The following is a 21,434-nucleotide window of genomic DNA, read 5'->3' as shown; positions in this document are numbered from 1 at the left end:
TATGAGCAAACTTTTTTCTCTGTTTGCCAAAGCAGAAAGTGAATTGAATATGGTATTAGTGAAGTTCTTTTTGTGTAAGTTACAGAAATCATCTAATTGGAAATAGATACATTCCTATGTGAGTTTAGGATAATAACTGAATCATAAACTCCAAATATTTTCAACTAAAGAGAAATAATTATCCATATGGTTCTTCAGCAGAATTTTATTCAATGGAAATATTTCATTCTATTCACCCTTTCAACAAGGAACTTCATTTTCCTACGCTCATCTTACTATCTTATCACTGAAACAAAACAGTGAAGAGCAGGAAAGGATGAATGTTGAATTCAAGTATCTGAAAATTTTTCACTAGAAGCACTTTTACCTCTTTTTAGCTATCCTTAAAATTTGGTTGTTGTTGCTGTTGTTTTTGTTTTTTAATTCAATCTTCTTAATTCAGTTCCACTGTGGCTGCATTTTTCTGGGTTACACCAACAGGTAGGAAACTCAGAATGGTGCCATCCTCAGTCTCTGGGAAGGCATACTGTCTTCAGAAAGACCCAACTTTTCCTTCATTCAGAAAGCAGGTTTTCTGAGCTTTTACAGTTGACAGTCAAAGGATCAAATGCTTGTCGTTTTTTTGGAAAGCCTACACTAACCTGACTATCAAATCACATATCAATGACTGGGTATATGAACACCAGGTTTTCTTATTTCTTTGATATGCCATTGGAATAATAATTTTCATTAGCCAGAAACTTAAAAATATCCACTTAAAAACCTGTTAATTAAAACAGGAGACCAAGGAGGATTACAAGACTGCCAAATACATGAGCACCAATAGACTTATGTAATGTAATAGCTCATTGCCTTATGTCAGGACAGGTGAGAGTTACATGTAGCTACCCTGTACAATTATTAGACAGACTCCTTGATGCCTTGATCCAATGGCAGTTCTTGATTTTCCTGTCTCTGTTGTATCCAAGATGGTTACAGCTACGTTACTGCAAAGTGCTGACATGCATGCTATAGGCTGGCAGTTTTACAAATAAAGATTGAAAAATCAAAATGGTGAACAAGAAAATCCAGATACATAGCCTCTGAACATGCACAACCCATTTCCTCTGAAAAGATAGAAGGAATTGTTTGGAAAGAAGACCATTTTTATCAATTTGGTGAACTTGAAACAGTAAGGACAGAAGGCTGTAGGACTCTGCTGTGAACTGTGCAGCGCTACTAGGTTTCAGTCTCACTGGTTGCTGCAAGGATGAAAATGTCAACCTGTCATACCTGATGGGTGTGGAGCTTGCAACTTCATTCTACAAGAAAACAACCTAACTGCTTGCTGGGATTACTGGGATTTAGGGGAGGTCCATCCAAAGAGGACCATAACAGTATAACTTAAAGGCAACAAATGCAAAGGCAAGGGTTGAGATTAATTCCTTCTTAATTCAAAAACAGCCACTCACATCACAGTTCTGAGGAAACCTGATGGGACTAAGACTTGCCTGACCCAGATGGTTTTTCAATGGGGCAATAACAACACTGCAGAGACATGTGCTAAGTTTCTCTGGCAGAAAGCATTCTGAGCTGTAGGACGGTGAATGTATAATTTAACACCAGCAAAGGCTGCACTGAGCCCAACACCACGTGGGTTCACAAATAAACACACAGCAGGCCTCTTCATTAAAGTCCTTCCTACACTTCTAGTTAAATTAGGTAAAATCTTGGGAATTTTCACATTCACCCTCCTCTTCTCCTATGATAAATCACATTCATGCTGCCTGTGTGAGTCTTGATCATCCTGCAAGGATTAATGTTCAATGGTAACAGTTACCTTAAAAATACTTTATATATGTAGTTCTCTCCAGTGTTTGTCTACACGGCTAGACAGTTTAGACAGTACTGTACATTGTCACTTTCCAATGATTAGACTGCATTGGAAATCAGAGGCTTGTAACAAAACATGCAGCCCATCTTGCAAGTTAGAAGGAGTGGGAAGTACACCTACTCTGCTTATTATTCCTTCCTTCTATTTACTGGCTTCCCAAAACAAGCTTGCAGTACTTGATGCAAGCTGAACAAACACTGTAGACATCAAAAGTTTCTGGTTCATGTATGGTATGAGTTACTTGTGACAAACAAATCCACCAAAGCCTAATTACTCTTTAAACAAAGTAATTACTTGTACTCAAAAAGTACCAAGTGAAGTGCTGTCTGGATTACTTCTTAAATAAAGTGATGTTCTGTAATACTCTTTTGTCAGAGAGCTGTTTGATGTTTCATGTGGGACAAAATGTTTCTTTAGCTTTTTCCTCTTGGATTCAGCATTCACACCATTCTTCATATGCCTTGTTTCCGCACTCTTGTTTCCCAACCAGTGACCAAGCACAGTAACACAGAGTCTTCCACTCTTCAGTGTTTCAATATAATAACTTTTCCTATAGCAGGAAAATTACATATACATCTAACTCAGAAATTGGGCAATTAGATATAAATCTAATATAGCTCTGTGGTTGTGAAAAGCTACAGTCACTAGAAGAACATACCTTATTGCAGAGGTGGCAAACACCTGTCCGTTAGATCCTATGCTCAGAACAATAATTGAGGCTACTACCACAATTAGATCTGTTTAAAAAAAAAAAAAAAGTAAAGAAAGAATGTATTAAATGTTAGCTCTCAGCACTGAAACATACAACAAATACAGACTGAGGAAAGCACTTTAAAAAAGAAATTAAGTTAGGTGAAATTTGGTGGGCACTACATTAATGTCATAGTTTCACAACAAAAAAACAATGACTACGGTTTCATCCATGATGAATTTAATAATAGAAATTTTAAAGATCCTGACAGATCAGGAAGCTTGCCACAAAACCAAAAATGGCAATGGCACATGCACACCCTGGAAATTATGTACATTTTGGCCCAAGGGTCTTAATTTAAGGGGGAAAGTTAGGCTTTGCTTCCATCAGTAATGACAGGCATACGGAGAAGCATCATATGCAAATACACACACATATACTTAGTTTAAAAATTGTATCATAGCTGGAAAGCCAAACTTTCAAACTTTAGAGAACTGTCAGAACAAATGTCTTAAAAGGAATCAGAGTTGTTGGTTTACTTTGTGATACAGTCTTTAATGGTATGAAAAAATAATTGTTTCCAGAGTTCCCTTTCTTCCACAACTACACAGTTTACACAGTTCCAGCATTATACAAAGCAAATGATGGATTGTGTTCACAGTGACAGCATCCCTTATTTTCTCTTATCCCAGTTCAGTTAACAGGTCTATTGCTTTTTATTACTGAACTCTACTCTGACTTTATTCTGAGAAAACATTTTTCTAATTTCCTCACAGGCATTTCTGTGGTAATCCTCTTCAGAGCATCTAAATGCTTCACTTTCAAATTCTAACCAGAAAATACAGGACAGTATTATAAATAGGTAGCCAATGTAGACAGAATGAGGAAAAGTTTTGGTAAATTTTCCTTGCCAGTTTTAAACAAGCAGTACCTTATTCTTCCGAGCATTTAACATTATATAGCACTTCAAAAAAAAACCAGTGCCTGCTGACTTCACTTGCAGCTGTGAGAGCTCAGAACCTCTGTAACCTGACTTCAAAGTCTTCATTTCGACATCCAGAAAATGAGGCACACTTGTGAAAACTGATTTCAATGACTGCCACAGAGTTTCCATGTAATGCCTGGGCAAGATGCAGGATAGAATCCAACTTCAGAGGCAACAACAGTTGCCTTCAACAAGAGTAACTTTTTTTTCCTCTCCTCTAAAAATTCTCCTGCCTCATTCACAACCATGTAGTTGCTGCAACAAATATTGCAGCAATTCTGTAACTAACAGTATCCTTCACTCTCTGACTTGGATTATTTTCCAGTAACAGTCTTGAGTTTTGCTGTAAAAGCAAGATTCCTCCACAGGAGATAGCCCTCAATCAGTTTAAAGGCTGTACTACTATAATTGTACATTTATAAAAAAGAAAATACAGGTAGGGAGGGATAAGTTAAGGCTACAGAAAGAGCTTCCATTAGGGGATAAGCTAACTTTTGAGTACCTGACCTTTTTTATGCTGTTCCTTTATCATGTGCCTGTGTGAACACACATTTGTAAACACTCAGAATTTAGAGGGGTTTTTTTTCCCATTGCATCATAATACAGATCTTTGCCCCAGATCTTTGCTCCAAGCAAATGGTCCTTACTAAACTATCAGACATATACATATCCATCCACTGACTATCACTGAAGGAAGAAAAGACTGGCACTTAGGAAATGAGTTTCAACCAGGTAGTGACAGTAACATATATTTTTCATTTCATAGTATCATAGAATCATAGAATTGCCTAGGTTGGAAGGGACCTTTCAGATCATCTAGTCCAACCATCAACCTAACGCTGACAAAAAACGTCACTAAACCATATCACTAAGCACTACATCTACCCATCTTTAAAATACCTCCAGGGATGGTCACTCAACCACTTCCCTCGGTAGCCTGTTCCAATGCTTAATCTGTGAGAGCTCTATATAACTGAAAAGGTTATTTCAGCGTAAAATTTTTTCCTAATATCCAACCTAATCCTCCCCTGGTGCAACTTGAGGCCATTTCCTCTTGGAAGAGAAGAACCCCCACCAACCCCCACCTCTCTACAACCTCCTTTCATGTAGTTGCAGAGAGCAATAAGGTCCCCCCTCAGCTTCCTTTTCTCCAGGCTAAACAACCCCAGCTCCCTCAGCCACTCATCACAAGGCTTGTTCGCCAGGCCCCCCACCAGCTTCACTGTCCTTCTCTGGACCCGTTCCAGCACCTCAGTCTTTCTTGTAGTGAGGGGCCCCAAACTGGACACAGTACTCATGGTGGGGCCTCACCAGCGCTGAGTACAGCGGCATGATCACTTCCCTAGTCCTGCTCACCACACTATTCCTGATATAAGCTGGGATGCTGTTGGACTTCTTGGCCAACTGGACACGTTGCTGGCTCATATTCAGCTGGCAGTTGACCACCACCCCCAGGTCCTTTTCTGCCAGGCAGCTCTCCAGCCACTCTTCCTTCCCCAAGCTTGTAATGCTGCATGGGCTTGTTGTGACCCAAGTGCAGGACCCGGCACTTTGCCTTGTTGAACATCATACTGTTGGCCTCAGCCCACGGATCCAGCCTGTCCAGATCCCTCTGTAGACCCCTTCTACCCTCAAGCAGGTCGACACTCCCACCTAATTTGGTGTCATCTGCAAACTTACTGAGGGTGCACTCAATCCCCTTGTCCAGATCATTGACAAAGATATTAAACAAAACTGGCCCCAATACTGAGCACTGGGGAACACCACTCATGACCAGCTGCCAACTGGATTTAACTCCATTCCGCACGACTCTCTGGGCCTGGCCATCCAGACAGTTTTTTACCCAGCAAAGAGTACTCCCATCCAATCTGACTTGCCACTTTTTTGTGAGCGTGTTCTAGATAGTACAGGTATTTCAATTTTTCCCCCAAACCTGTTCTTCTATCTCTGCTTCTCTCTGTTTCTAATTTTCATGCCAGTTTCCAATCTTCAGGCTTCTCATACTAATCCCAGTTTACTGGTTCAAACAGTCCTATTTTACACTCAAGGTCTTCAGCATATTCTTCTGCTTTTACACTGCCACCTTTCAATCCCATGTATTTTGAGCTCTGATTTTTTCCTTCAGCTTCCTGCTTGCTTGTCAGTCTCTTTATACCTTCTTCTCCCAGACCCTTACATCAGCATCTATCCTCCTGTCATTTCACTGAATCTGTATGTCCCAGTCCTTTCCTCCTACCCTGCCAATTCACCTTGGCATTTGAGCCTGGTATTTTTCCTTTCCATGTGCCCTGGGCGATTTCAGGAAGAGCACTATAAAACCAAAATCAACAGATTTTCCACATCCAGCCCCAGAACTGTTGCTCAGAGAAACCTGAAATTTGTATTGTGCAGGCTCACTGCAGGTGGAATCTTTGAAGAATATAGGATCATTCTCTAGCAGTGCATTTTAAACATAAATAAGCTACCAGTTTTTCAGAGGCTTGTTAGTCAGTCAGCTTGGAGATGATTTTCAGTGATAATCAAAAAGCTATTTTCTCATTAAGTATCAAGTATCTCCTTCAAAGTGTGCTTCCGCCAGAACTGCCTTTTTCAGGAACAGCTTAAACATTTCGCGTGAAATGTCTCCACAAGACTCAAACCGAAGCAGACAGTTGGCATGAAAATATCAAGATAAAGGGACAATGTTTGTTTAAATAACTTCTTCAACCATAACAAGCATTAGGATTTAGATCAGCATTACATTAGTATTTATGTTAGTTTTTAAATAAGGAAGTGTCAGGAAGCCCTGGTGATTTTAAAAATTGAATTCCAGTAATTTAGACACAATCACATGTGGATATCCTTCTCAAACCTTCTACTTACTTACATGTTGGGAAACGTGTCTATGCACACACAAGAAGTGCAGAGAGACAAAAATGTCACAGCGTCTTTATGTAATATAGATGACAGACCTACATAAATCACGCTCCCTGCAATTTAGCACGTGTAGTACACAGATTTGAAAACCCAGTCCACTGCTAGTCCACTGTCCATGTGGCTTACTCTTATGCTCTGAACCCTTGAGCAATTCCAAACAGCTGCCATCTAAAAATCCGCTTGTCAAAGAAATATTACTTAGCTTTGCATAAACTTCAGCATAGCACATAGCAACACCTATAATGCAGCTTACCTCAGTACTGCTTTTTTGAGCAAATTGTTGACTTGTTTCTAATATTCTCACAACTTTACTTTGTAGTATGCAATTCTCAGCTTTTTGATTAAAAGCATTAATCATTTTTAAATTTAAAACAGTAAAAATATTTGCATTTGTATTTTAATTTTTAGTTGCCATAGTATTTTACAGAATGGAAATAGCTGTTAGCTTGGAGGTGTGTTGTTAGTAGTCTGGAGATAATATGACATCCAATTAAACAGATTATATTTGAACATATACATATTTGAATTTGATTTACATCACATTCTTTTTTGCTGAACTTTTGTATTCTATCGGTACTTCATAAGTTAGCTTTATTCAAGGTTATTGGAGCTTTATGTAGCAGGTGCTGACGCTTTATCAGAGCTGCATACACAACCAATTATGTGCTCAGGTGCTCATAAATAAAGTTATATTATGCTTTGCTTAAGGACAATATGAGATGGGCACACAAATGCATACTCGGGTCTTCACACCAGTAACTTATGTTCCCCTTAGGTCTTTCAAACTGTATGCTGTCAAAACCAGGAGAAACAAAAGTTAATTCATAATTTGGTTCTTTGTGACAGTTTCCGCAACAACAAGAAAAGGACAAAAGAGGCTGTGAAAGAACATTTTCATTTTGCCTGTGCTTGGTACCTGCCTTTCATGAAAGCCTAATTAGGCTGGGATTTTCAGAAGCATTTAGCTGCTAACCCTCTAACCCTATTGGAATAGTAAGTAATGGAAGTGTTAAATCAATATTTAGGAAAGGTATCACTATTACTGCTGCTGACATAGTATATGAGCACTGTACACTCTTTAAACATGCTCATTCTGTGAACTAGGGAATGAAGAAGCATGGAGAGACAAAGTGATTTTTCTACGTATTCTTGGTATGCTGAGAATGAATTCAATCTATGTCTCCTAACAGGTTCTTTAATTACAGAACTGTCTTTTCTCCCTTACTTGTAATCACCTATGATCTGTCCGCAAAGATGCCCAGTTATAGAAGATAGAAGTTGCATGTTAAAATACTATTTTATGCAGCACAGAATGCAATGATATTAAACAAGTTTATTCAAGAAAGTAATAACTAGGCTTGACTACTGAACCACTTTCTGGTAATAAGCACCAAAATTATTTTTATTTAAAATTAGAGAGGGGAAAATAGGAAAGAGAATGGGAGAAATTAAAGAAGTTCAAAATTGATGCCCAAGTTCAATTTTCTAAGAATTAATCCAATTGTGTGGACAAAAACCCATACGAGAAATCTCTCTGATATCAAAGACATTTCAATTATATTTTCTAATTTTAAAATAAAGAAATTTTAAAATAAAAAATTTTTTTTTTTAAATAAAATTAATGTATTAATTCTATTCTAATCCTTTATTTTCTTTTTCTAGTGTTTGCGTTTGATTTTTGTTTTGAAAATGATGAGTCACTATGATTTCATCATTCATGGCAAAGGTATTTCCCACGTTTAGCTTGTAGACACAGTTCCATCTGCATTTAATATGTAAAAACAAATCTTTACTTTAAATGTATTGTATTCTCAGGGAAATTTTAAATGTAAGAACAGTACTGATACCTTTGAATGCACAACCAACTGTAGTCATTCTTAGCTTTTCTAAACAAAAAATACTGTATCTTCTCCAAGAGGTATACAAACATTCATGTTTACTGTGGCAGATGCACAACACCAGTATCTAGAACCATTACCAAGTTGAAATCACAGTTTAATGGGACGGACACATTTTCTCCTGCAGCTGTGTACTCTAATATACCTGCCTAAGAAGCAATTCTTAATTGAAAGAGAAGTCAAGAATATGATTAGGAGGAAAAAAGTTACCCATAGGCTTCATGGATAGATCATGAAACTAGATCAGCTCTAGAAGCAGCTGAAGAATTTGTTTGTATGTAATGAAACACTTCTTTCTCAATAAATCAAAACTGAGTACAGTATCTCATCACATTATTCACTACCCACATCCAGATGTATAATAGAATATGTTGTTTCCTGAGTTTTTGCCCTGTTTCATAAAATCAGAGATAGTCAAGGAAACATCAGCTCGTTCTCTCCCCTTTTCACCTCTTCCTAATTTGCTCTATTTAAAATTCAACGAGTTGGTGTTTGAGTAGCCTAAAATTCGCAGCTCTACTGGATTCTATATAAAATCATGGGCTTAAAACAGAAACACTGATTTTATGGCCTACTACAGTTTTGTCTGAACGTCACCTTTTATTAATCCCTCACTGTTCCACAGGTTTTATTAGTCATCTCTCCCCTTAAACTCTCTCATAGTCCAGAGATGCTACCTACAATATCCCTCAAATGATCTAAAACGGCTCAACTTTAGTGTCACGCAGGGGAATTTTTCCTAAGTTATACTTTGCACATTTCTTCACTTTATAATTTTGCCTTTCTTAAACTGATGCCTTCCTGTGTCTCACAGCCATATCTTAAATGTTCATTTCTAGCAATCCAAAAGACGAAATAATTGCATAGGTTCAGAAGGCAGATAGATAGACAAATGTTTGAGTGATAGACATAGCTCAGAATTGCAATATGGGCTCTGGAGTAGTTGACATCTTTACTCTAAAATGGAGATTAATAGCAAAGTTAAGAAAAAAAAAAAGGGGGGGGGAGGGTTTAAATCTTACCGATAATTGATATTGGCTTTCTGGCAAACCGTATTCTTCCCTGGAAGCCAACATACTTACTTCTGCAGCCTGCAGACCACAATCGGACCACATATTCAGCACCAAAAAACACAACCAGAACTATTTCCTGTCAGAATTAAAAGGACAAAATATCAGTTTTCTTTCATTAAAAGACTACAGTTTACACATCTAATTTCTTCCTATGACTATTTATACAACTTTTTTCCTATTTATACAAATAAACTTGTTGAGATGAAATATGCAATTAAAAGGATTGTGCCTAATCTGTTCAATTTTTATACATATATGCCAGCCAGTATGTAAAAGGGAGATGTAATCTGTTCCTGAATGTGATTTGCATGTATAAAAGGATGGTTTAAGCTTCATTCCATCAGTATGTCATAGGGAAAACCACAATATTCTTTTTGTTTTGTTTATTTCCAAAACTTACAATTTTTAAAAATAAGGAATAGAGGCTATTGTGAAGCAACCAACCTCATCAAGCAATGGCCCAATGTTATCTCTTATTCTCTATTTGGTATTAACGTATTTAAAAATGCCTTTTTTGTTGTCCTTCACAGTGCTGGCCAGCTTAAACTCTGATTGAGCTTTGGTCGCATGAAATTTTCTCCCTACAGTGGCAAACAGCATCTCCGTAGTTCTCCCATGTCACCTGCCCTTCCTTACAATACCCATACACTTTCCTTTTCCACCTAAGTTATAGAAGAAGATCCCTGCTCAGCCAAACCGGCCTTCTACCCTGCTTGCTTGACTTCTGACACTTTGGAATTGCTTTCTCCTGTGCTCTTATGAGACGGCTCTTAAAAAGTGACTGGCATTCATGGACCCCAGACCCTTCAAAAGCAGATTCCCAGGGGATCTTACTAACTTTAGCAGCCCGAAGTCGCTCTCCCCATATTTAGGGTTGAAGTTTTGCTGGCAGTTTTTCTCCTATCGCCAACCATTTGAAACTCAACTACTTCGTAATCACTGTGACCAAGACAGCCACCAATCACTGTTTCGCCCACAAGTCCCTCTCTGTTTACAAACAACAAATCTAGGACGATACCTTTCCTAGTTGGCTCCCTTAGTACCCGCACCAAGAAATTATCTTCAACATGCTTCATAAATTTCCTGGACCTGTTTGTGTCCACTGTATGATATTCCAAGTTGATGTCTGGGAAGCTAAAATCACCCATCAGGACACGGGCAGTTGATCTACAGATATCCCTTAACTTGTTTTAGAATAATTAATCGGTGTCATTGTCCTGGCTGGGTGGTCAATAGTAGACTCCCACAACAACATCTTCTTTATTTGCTTTCCCCTTCATCCTTACCCAGAGGCTCTCAACTGCATCATCACCAACTGTAAGCGCCATACAATCCATTCCTTCCCTTACATACAACGCCATCCCTTCCTCATCTGCCCTGTCTATCCCTCCTAAAGAGCCTATAACTGTCCACCATGGCACCGCAGTCACAGGACTCACCCCAACAGGTTTTGCTTATGCCAATGCACTGTTGTAACTCTGGGACTAAGCCAAAGCTTCTAGCTCCTTTTGTTTATTCCTCATGCTGCGTGCATTATTATAGAGACATTTCAAATGTGCTCCAGTGTACTCAGCACATTGCTAGCGCACCGCCCCCCAAACACTGGCATGCCATGTCCAGGCTTATCTCTAGTGAGTCTGGTTTTATCCCTTTCCCCCTTCAAATCTAGTTTAAAGCTCTTTCGATGAGCCCTGCTAACTCCTGCACAAAGATCCATCTTCCCCTTTAAGACAGGTGTACCCTGTCTGTCACCAGCAGGCCTGGTGTTGTGTAAACCAAGCCATGATCATGATCAGAAACCCCAAAATTATTTCGGTGACACCAGCCACAGAGCCAGGTATTGATCTGCTGGGTCATCCTGTTTCTTCCTTCATCATTCCCTGCAACTGGAAGGACAGAGGAGAACACTACTTGTGCTCCTGGTCTCTTAAACACTCGTTCCAAGGCCCTGAAGTGTCTCTTGATTGCACTTGGACTTCTTGTAACAACTTAATCGCTGCCTATCTGAAAAAATCAATAATGGATAATAATCTGAGGGCTGTACCAGCTTAGGAAGTTTTCTCCTCACATCTTTAAGTTGGGCCCCAGGAATGCAGCAGACTTCTCTAAGAAGTGGGTCCAGTCTGCATATTGGGCTTTCTTTTCCCCTCAGAAGAGGAACTCCTATAACAATGACCAGCATTTTTTTCTTTATGGAAGCAGTTTTGATGCAGGGCATAGGCTGATTTAACCTTGGCAACATCTCCAAGCTAGATGAACCATCGTCCTCATCATTGTTCAGTTCCACTTGCAGAGCCTCGTACCTATTAGGCAATGGCACCTGGGAAGGTGGGGTAGTTACAGGGAGACATGCCTGCTGCACCAGGCAGGACATTGTCACCATTCCCCCCTAACCCTTAGGGCATCGCATTCAGCCAGGTGGAGAGAGGATAGGGAATCCTATCATGTGTCCTGTCTGCCTGACAGACCTGTCCCAGGGAGGGTAGGGTGCAGTTCCAGTGGTCTATCTCTCTCTCAGACTCCCTGATACTCCTCAACCTACTCACCTCCTCCCAGAGCTCTGTCATTAAGCTGAGAAGTTTCTCTACCTGGGCACACCTCCCACAGGTGTGCTCACTACTGCCATTCAATACTGGCATAAGAGTAAGGCACACTCTGCAGCTTGATGCTTGGGTAGCAGCATGTTCCCATCAGAGCTCTGTCTGGGAAGTGCAGAATTTAGAGAGGACACCACCTTCTGCTGGATGGACACCATTGCTCCCTGGTGGAGTCACCAGAGCTACAGCGCCCTTCCGCGCAAACCGCTGTGCCATGGCCTGGTCGCTAGCACTCCCGAGGGGTCTCTTATATAGGGGTAGGGGGGCTCTTAGCCCTACCCAGGTCTCGTTAGCCACTGTCACGCAAGCTGCGGGGTCCTGGTAGGTCTCTCTCCTCGCCTGAGGTTTCTCCAGTTCAGGAACCCCCAGTACACCATGCTAGGGCATTCCACTGCTGATCAGATCGTTCCAGCACCGGAGCTGCTCGTCTCAGCGACTGAGGCAAGCAGTATATATACAGCATATAAAATAAATGAATGGTCAATATTTTAAGATTGCTTCCCTCTATAGCACTATATTGTAAAGCACTTGTACGTAAACAGGGATCGGTATACTTTGAGATACTTCTAAAGAAAGCAGATTAGGAAAGGATCGGAACGTGGATAGATTTGTTGAGAACTTGGTTCATTCTGTCCTTGTTTTCTTCCGCCATTGCAATATTCTAGCACAACCAAAATACAGCTTCTAGGATTTGTTCCAATCCAAACTGTATCCCATAACTCGGAGTCGCCAAACACCTACTATATAAATTACAGCTTTGGAAAATATTTGTATTTTAACTTAAACATGCTTGCAATCTGCGTCTGGGGAATTCTAAAGCACCCAAAGAGTGAACACACTTAAATCACAATTTTCACTGAATAAAAATGCCAACATGTCTTTAAAACTGACATTCTGAATGGTTAAAAAGAGACCAAAATATTTCAAAGCTGAAAAACAGATAAGAAAACCTCAACAATAATATGCAAAACTTCATGTCAATTTTGACATTTAACAAAGTTAGGTTAACATTTCTGTATTCACTTCTACCTCCTTGTTTTGCCTGGAATGAGAACGAAGAAAATACGCACAGTCTTCCTCTGTTTTCATGGCACTTTCAGCCTGACTGAAACCAAGGATTAGTAGAAAGCCAAGAAAGCTTACAGCACATTTTCAAGGCAGAAACACAAGAAAATACACAGCAAATTAGCTCCACAAGTTTGGATTTTATAATTAATGTATTATCTAGAGCTTCTACAAGTAATACTTCTAAGTTTGTGCTCTGTCTGAAATCTAAATGCAAACATTTAGCCAAGCGTAATAGTCAAAGCACAATTCAAGAACAATCTTCAAAGGAAAACAACTCTTGGACTTCAGGGATCTTTAAAATGCTCTCTCTCTTATTAAATTGTCTACATTTTTAGCAGGTTCCTGGTGTCATCATTCAGTAGCATTTGTTTTCAAGTTTCTTATGAAGGATTTCTTATTTCCACCAAAGGAAGCAGAAAACTGTCTACAAGGACCTACTAGACCTCCTGGGGGAATGGCACTGCAGCTTTGCAGTCATGAGCACTTCTTTCTGCAATTAGTCAGAAACCTAGTACCAAAGCTTGAACTGAAAGAGCATTTCAGAAACAAACAGTTCTACATCCTCATCTGCAGACTAAAATGACTGAGTTCCACTGAGCTCCACCTTAGAAATTCATGTGCTCGCAGTCTTAGAGGAAGAAACGCAACTAGAAAGCATAGCTTATGCGATTTTGTTGACAGTGTTGGTAACTTACCCGTTGACAAGGGAAGATATCCATAGCAATTTAAATGAAAACAAATGTGCCATCCAACTGCCTCAAAAGCATGCTTCTGCCACTCAGTGGCAGTTTATTCAATGTAGGTCCTAAAAGACAACACTAATGGCAGTGGAAGAATCATTTCTACAGATACTGCATATTAAAATCACTGGGTCAGTTAGGTAAAAAATTGTGTAGTTGTGTAGAAAGGAGACAAGCAGTAAGTGCTGAGTAAGCAAAAACTTCATAGACTTAGGCTATTCCTTGATGATCCTCTGAGGGTACTTCTAAAAGCTGAAATTAAAACTACATCTGGCCTGAAGGTATTTTATTCTCAAGGCACATTCCAGAACCTATGAATTTATTTCAGCTACCAACAAGAAGCCATCTTGGTTACATCTGGGAAATCCTGCTGAAGTCAATAAGATTGCACAGTCTATGAAAAGAAAAATAAATTGTTGACAGGAAGGAGGAAGAACGAGGAACCTACATCTTCAATAAATTTGAAATTTATTGCTGATCTCAGTTCATTTTGTCCTGGACAGGTGTCCACATTACCAAAACCACAGCAATTAACACGTTTGTTGGCAACCTCAGACAGGCCAAAGACCAAAAGAGCATGGAAACTGGACAAACATCATAGCTCTATAGGTGGTCCCTCCAAAAAAATAAAAGAAGGAAGATTATGAAACTTACACTGGTGTTGTGTACACTTCTAATGAAAGATAGAAGACATCCATTTCCAGGGCCGTCAAGGCTGATCAAGCTTCACCTCACCAAGTTCACCTCTAAAAAAGCCCCAACCTGCCTCCTTTCCTGCTATACACATAAACACTTTTCAGAACCTTAAATTTATTACTTCACATCTACCTTCTGGTAAAGAAAAAAATCCAGCAGTTTTCTGGAAAATCAGAAAAAACACTTGTTCTCGCCAAAATGGGAACAAAAGATGGTAAGGAGTTGGGGGCAAAACAGAAACCAGAAAAAAATCTGCAAAAAATAATCTGCAAATTAAACAGTATGCCAAATATGTTCTGGGTTGGCAATCCATTTGTGTGTTAGTTTGAGATCTTTCTCCAGCTTTCTGAAATTTTCCAGAACCCTTGCTTTCAAAATGGTATTACACTCACACAGATTCTGCAAAACTTTTTTATTTAGGCTCCCAGTAGTATTTTTCCCCTTCTTCTGCAAGTGGTGAAGAAAGAAATACATAATGGGGATTCTCAGAAGATTTCATAAACCTGGAAAGCCATTTGGCGTTAACAAAAAGCCAGGGATGAACTCCTCTAATGAAATCAAACCCAAAAATAACAAGTAGGAACAAACCATTACCTCAAAAAAATCAGAGCCGCATCAAGCTTGAACAAAATAAGGCTAATACATATCCTTGGCTACTCTATCTAGCAGTCAGCTTTCAGTGTCAGCCTTCCATTTTTCTCAGCAACCCTTCTCTGAACTCCTATGAGGAAAGAAAGGGAAAGCAAAGATGCATATTCTTTGAACAGAACAGCTGCCATAAACTGTCAGGACGTTTGCCATGACCCATTGAAGGATCACAAGACAGGTGTGGAAAAACACAGAGCAGCATCCTTTGCCTAGGGCACTGAATCTGCTCCAGAGGCACAGCCAGAGGCACACTGTATTGACAAATGTACCCATTGAGAGGGTCTTTAGGCAGTGCTGCAACTCGAATTATCTTCCAGGAAGTGGAGCACAGAGTAAGGAAACAACAGTGCAGACCAGATTCTTCACACTCACACGTTAGTCTTTTCCTGTTTTGTTAGTGGTAAAGGATATTCTTGTCAATTCAACTTGGCATGGTAATATTAGGAAAAGCATTTAACATGTAGTAACTGCCTGTCCACTGTAAAGAACTGACCTATAATATAATTACAGATGTTAAACTGGGCTCATACTATCTTAATATCTCCGCTAAAGTCAGTAGCAGCATTCCATCCTTCTGTGCTTGTCCCTGTTGTCTGGGGAAAAAAAATCCAAAACACACGCCTATAATATTCTTTGCCCAGTCAGGTGGAAGCCCTTAAACTTATTTCATCTCTGTATTTTTTTTCTTCTTCGTAAGTCTAGCCACTGCATAGGTCTTTTTTTCTTCCCCACAAAATAAATCATAAACTAATACATAATCATTTTTATGCTGTTCTTAGTATAGCTCCATTTTATTAATTTTATTAAAAATATGGAAAAAATAAGCTTAAAGAGAAAAATGTATGCAAATAACTTCCATCCGTATCTAATTCAGTAAGAAACTCTTGTGGAAAATCCATCAACTTTTACCCAAGAATGTCACTGATGACAAAATAGAAAAATGCTCACATTAACACAGAAAATCAGTATTTTATACAGGAGCATGTGTAAATGAAATATATAGCCTGGAATTTACAATGTGCTCCAGTACAGTTATGGATAACTGCACAGGGGAAGCAGGAGAAGGGAAGGAGTTCGGCTGGAGTGATTAAAGTGCACACATGAAAAAGACGAGTATTTTCTCAGCTGCAGCTGTGTTTTAGGTGGAGAGCACACACAAGGCTCTCTTCACTTTTTTTATTGGAATATTTAGGTGCTCGGGTAAAAGGAGGAAGTGGGATGGCTAAATGAATAGTGTGTGCTCACGAAGATTCAATCAAGGAATGGCAGCTCAAAACAATGAAGCCTCAGAAGCAGGCATAAAGGTTTAATAGTCCAAATGTTTGCACACGTGTACTTATGTCCAAAATTTAATCTGATAACCTGGCTTCAAGGTTTTCCAGTCCTTAGAGTTGAAAATGTCAATTTAGTGACCTGTTTAGCTTAATAGTTACTCAAATGCTACGAAAACCTACTGATACTGAAAATGCTTATTTCTACCATCATGCTTGCTCTTATAAAGATGACAGACTTCATATGTGAAAATATAATATCCAATATATGGAAGAAAAGATGTCAAACACTGCTAGTGTGCTATAGTATCATTAACTTTTTCAGCCTTACATCTCTTAGAGGAAACAAATGCACTTAATGTTCAAAAGTCTGTCATTTGGATACGAATGGATTTGCTTAACATTTCTTAAAAAGACAACTACTGTTCAAGCGAGTTGTGCGAGTCAGATGGTAAGATTTACTTTTTATTTCTATTTAGGCAGCAATATTTTTACAGTCTCATCTATTTTTGAGCAGTACTTTTTTCTAGAATTGCTTCATTCAGAAAGATATTGCTAGGGCAAACACAACCAAATAGTGAATCAAAAAGATTCAAGAAGCTAATGTCTGAAGTTCTTAATTTCTGTAAAGATCCACCAGTACCCCAGCGCCTTCCAGTTCCCCAACAGCATGTCTTGAAGCACCTGAAAGCACCACCTCTGGTAGGATGTGAAGGGTTTAGCTTTGCTCCTGGAGTGGAATCTATCTAATGTGAATATCCACTTCAGAACTGTAAATAATCATATCCATGTTTCTTAACCTTTTGATTTGGGAGGGTCTCAAAATTTTAAGGGGAGGAATTGGAAAAATCCTGCATGTACCTCTCCACCTTCCTCTCACTCCCAAGTAAGAAATGTTTCTCTAGTCTCTTGGGCCACATTCTAAAACCACTTTGCACAGAAAACTCTACAGAGCTATAGAAAGAAGTGAGTAAAATTTTACTACAGACATTAGGAGTTAGCCCTTTGTTAATTCGTCTCAGCCATTCGTACTGCACAATGATTTCTATTTTAGATAGCTGAAAAGCACACAGCAATCATCCAGCACAACATGTTCTGTACTGCATTAGAGCAACCCACAAGGTAATAAAAGCCACAAGAATAACTGTATCATAATTCACATCGAGAAGCTTGTTACATTTGATTCCAGAAAGACTATGGCAACTCAGCAAGATTACTTAGCAGACAGCTTAAGCTTATGGAATGTGGTGAAAGACTTGTGGACTCAATTATTTTTCCTAATATGTTTAATGTATGAAACAATATTCCATATCTATTTTAATAATGTTTTTTATGGTAATAATACAATATTCCTGATCTATTTTTTCCTCTTCTTACAGACCAACAAGAAGTTCAGAAAGAAGCAAGGATTTTCCTTGTTTTCTCTCTAACAGGTTTACAGGGAAAAAAAGAACAAAGCAAAAGCTTTTGAGTCATTAATTCAGATGTATTCTACGCTAATAGTCTAACTCTTTCATAGTTTAAAAGAAGAAATAGTGTATTTTTCTACTGAAGCAGTTTACCTGTCAGTGCCACCGAGGGACTGGACAACTCATTAACACCTGCTGTAACAGAGGCATAATATACACTACACAAATATCACAAAATGCCACTAAATATTATGGGACCTACTCTGCATGCCATAATCTCTAAGAAATCCATTATCATCTGTAAGAACTGATCTGGTGAGGCCAGCAGGAGTACCTGTGAACTTCAAGTATTAGATTATCGACATATCACTTTATTAAACAGACCTGGAAAAGGCCCTAAGTGCTAATGCCATGTGGCAAAGCACAGATTTAGAGTTATAAATTGGCACAAAAGCAGGAAATGGTTAAAATATCCACCATTTTTCTTTCTAACACTAATTGCTTTGATGAGATGGAGAAAATGCCCTGAAACCTATTAGAATACATACACTTCACCATACATCATAGAGAAGACTAAAGTAAGTTTACACACCACGCAACCTTATTTCTACTCTGCTAACAGATTAAAGATGACACAGCATTTTATGACATGACTATATAGCTTAAATGGGAGAAGGGATAAAAGCAGAAGCAATAATAAAGGAACGGGAGAGCTCCTCCACCGCAGACAGGAAGAGCACATCCTCTTTTAAAAACACACACTTTGAAAATGGTGTCATCACCTCACTACTTTCAAAAAAGAAAAGCCATTCTGAGGTCCAGTTCAGAAACAGAGTGGTTAAAAACACACACACCTTAGCTGGCTTACATAAGCCAACTATCACTTGGTACTCTGAAGTTTGTGTACTCTGGGAAGCCTAGCCTATGTATACAGCAGGAGGGTGTGTTCACAGCATAAGATGCAGAAGAAATCATTATATAAAGGCAAAACCAAGCAGTGACTTCAGGAAAGACACAGACCAATGTGACCCACCTGCAGCCTAGAACTCTTTCATGAGATCCTCCCCTTAAGCTCTGACTCCTAAATAAAGCCACAGCGTGAGCCTCTCTCCCGAAAAGCTTAAGCAGCAGCTGATGTGGGAGCTCCTAATCTTACATCTCAGCCTTTCCTCCAACAGGATTTGCAAACACAGGCATGTTAATAAAAGCTACATGCTAAATGTAGTCACTACATCAGGATTGCTAGCAACCAAGCAATGTGAGAGGGCAGTGAGGGCCTACATTAGAGGCAACAAGTGAGGATCCTGAAAAGAGAGTCTTTAAAGGTATTGTGTATCCTCTAGTACTGTACCGCTATGAAATACAGATGTTAATGTGTTTGGAAGATACGCTGTTGCTTTTTCCAGCAAAGAAACACGTCAGAGGAAAGCGGATGTGTAAAGTCTGTCTCCCAGAGGAAGAGGTACTGCAGGAGCTGAGGTCATCTAGGAAAACCACTGGAATCCAGTATCCAGCCCTGCTGAAACAGGGAAGGTGATCCCAGCTGAAACACTAAGACTATCCACCTTGTTTGTGTCTCTGCTGCAGAAAGCTCCTAGGACAGCACATGCCTTTTGAAGTCTTATCCCATAAGCCCGAGAAAACTGCAGTAAGAAACCACTCATCAGGAGAACAGGACTAGAATGTAGTGACCCCTGCTGAAAGCAAAAGAAACAATTCAGAAGATTTTTACCTATTTTAATAGATAATAGTTTTGTAAGAAAGACTTCTTTTTTTTTTGCATTGAAAACAGACCACTATGAGAAATACAACACTGAAGTAGTTAAGCTTTTGGTCCAATCCAGTATATCGATTCCTACACAGTTTTGCCGTTACCACTTACCCTGAAAATGTTGTAGTGATTTCACATTTGGATTATGTGCTCTGAATTGGAAAGCGCATTAAGACAAACAATATTTCCTCTCTCTCCTTCATTCCAATTGCAATGACCACAACATTAAATACATCGGGGCATACAAGTAGAAATTAAATTAACAAAGATGAATCAATGTGATTTATAGCAGAATATTCTATTTTCTCAAAATCAAGAACACTCTTGGTATTCTGAAATTAAAAAGTAATTAACATCAAGATATTAAAGCAGTGAAAAATTTCCCTTTCACCTACAACACTGTCATTATACAAATTGATGATTTATTCTGTTCTGTTGCTCATAGTGTGTAAAAACATCACATGTATGATAAAAATAATATTTTGTTCTTGTTTTTAGAACAGCACATGTAGTGAAATTACTCCCACGAGCTAAGAAACTCTCTTTTTGCAGGGTCTTTTACAATAAAAATAAAAATCTGTCTTTTGTAAACTACCATGGTGACCTCTCCTGGTAGAAAAATATATGACCTCTAACCATGAAAACACTCAATCAGATTAATTCTTAAAGGAGGTATTACACCTGGCCCACTTTATAGTTTATTTTTTCATGCCATATCCTTAAAGATCTAGATGCCATTTACAAATCAAAACTGACACACAAACTACTAGATCATGAAGAAAACATTACAGCCTCCTACTGTATAGGCAAAAGCCCATACAAGAGGCTTTGGCAACTTTTTAAGTTTTTCAATAGAATCATCTTACATTAAGACAAAATCATAACTGTATATATTAGGGGATTAAAATTTGGGACAAAGTGGAAGGATAAAATGTTACCTAAAACGGACAATGAAGGAAGTCTGGAAAAATAGATGGACATAAGCATATGTCTGGTTTGCTGAAAAGATGGATTTTTTCCTTTTGTGGCATAAACTTTTTAAATAAAAACAATAATTTCCATGGGAAATTTAAGTAAAAGTACTCCTAAACGCTTTATTTATTTTTAGTCTCAGTCACTTAGCTACTGTGATCTTGCACTCAGACAACTTCAAGGTTTGCCTATGGTCGCGCAAAAAGTCTGGGCTAATACATCAGCAACTCTTTGAGAACAGCTCAAGACATTCTTCGCTTTGAACAACCACCCAACAAAACTAACTAGTGAAAAAATATATTTTTTTTTAATAATATACACAGACACCTGAAAGAAAGCTTTATACATCAAGAAGCAGACATGTCCCTGTAAGATTGATGATCTCCCAGAGAAGAAAGCGGCTGAAGAGGAAGCATAACTTTAAACACTACGGTAAATAAGAGTTTAAAGGATCATGCTTAGAACAAGGAGTATAAAAGGAAGACTTACATGCAAGTTACAAATATTAAAAGTTAAAAAGAACAGTTGAGCAAGCAAAATTTTTTAATGAAAGACGTCATAAGCAATCAGCACTGATTTGATTGATCTGTTGAACTCACAGGGGAAATTTCAACAAGTGAAACCAAAAAGAAGTAAAATAGTTAAAAAGTCTGGGAAATATGGTCAATGGAAATAGAGTTGACCCATGACAGGAATCCACAGTAATGATAAAAGTGCATGTATTTATTTTAAGAACAAGTAGATTAAAACCAACTCTAGTATTTAAAGACTAACTTTTTCTTCCCTTAATTTTTACCAAACCAGTTGTAAATATATCAGTGAAGAA

The 21,434-nt window shown here is 38.7% G+C and overlaps 1 protein-coding gene across 5 annotated transcripts in view; it reads right to left on the bottom strand.

The window, feature by feature from the left end:
• Positions 1–21,434, bottom strand: part of LOC141744238 (potassium voltage-gated channel subfamily KQT member 1-like) — a 514,016-nt gene that overhangs the window by 457,063 nt on the left and 35,519 nt on the right. For 4 of the 5 annotated variants that reach the window (XM_074589763.1, XM_074589745.1, XM_074589740.1 and 1 more), the window contains exons 4-5: positions 9,386–9,512; positions 2,532–2,610 (exon numbers count right to left, since the gene is read on the bottom strand). In XM_074589763.1, coding sequence (XP_074445864.1) covers positions 2,532–2,610; positions 9,386–9,512 — 206 coding nt within the window. The remainder of the gene's footprint in view (positions 1–2,531; positions 2,611–9,385; positions 9,513–21,434) is intronic. The other variant, XM_074589772.1, reaches the window with a different exon arrangement.

Source organism: Larus michahellis, chromosome 1, assembly GCF_964199755.1.
Source record: "Larus michahellis chromosome 1, bLarMic1.1, whole genome shotgun sequence".
Lineage (NCBI taxonomy): Eukaryota > Metazoa > Chordata > Aves > Charadriiformes > Laridae > Larus > Larus michahellis.
Note: the sequence above shows the minus strand (reverse complement) of the source record. Positions and strands in the feature narration are given on the sequence as shown.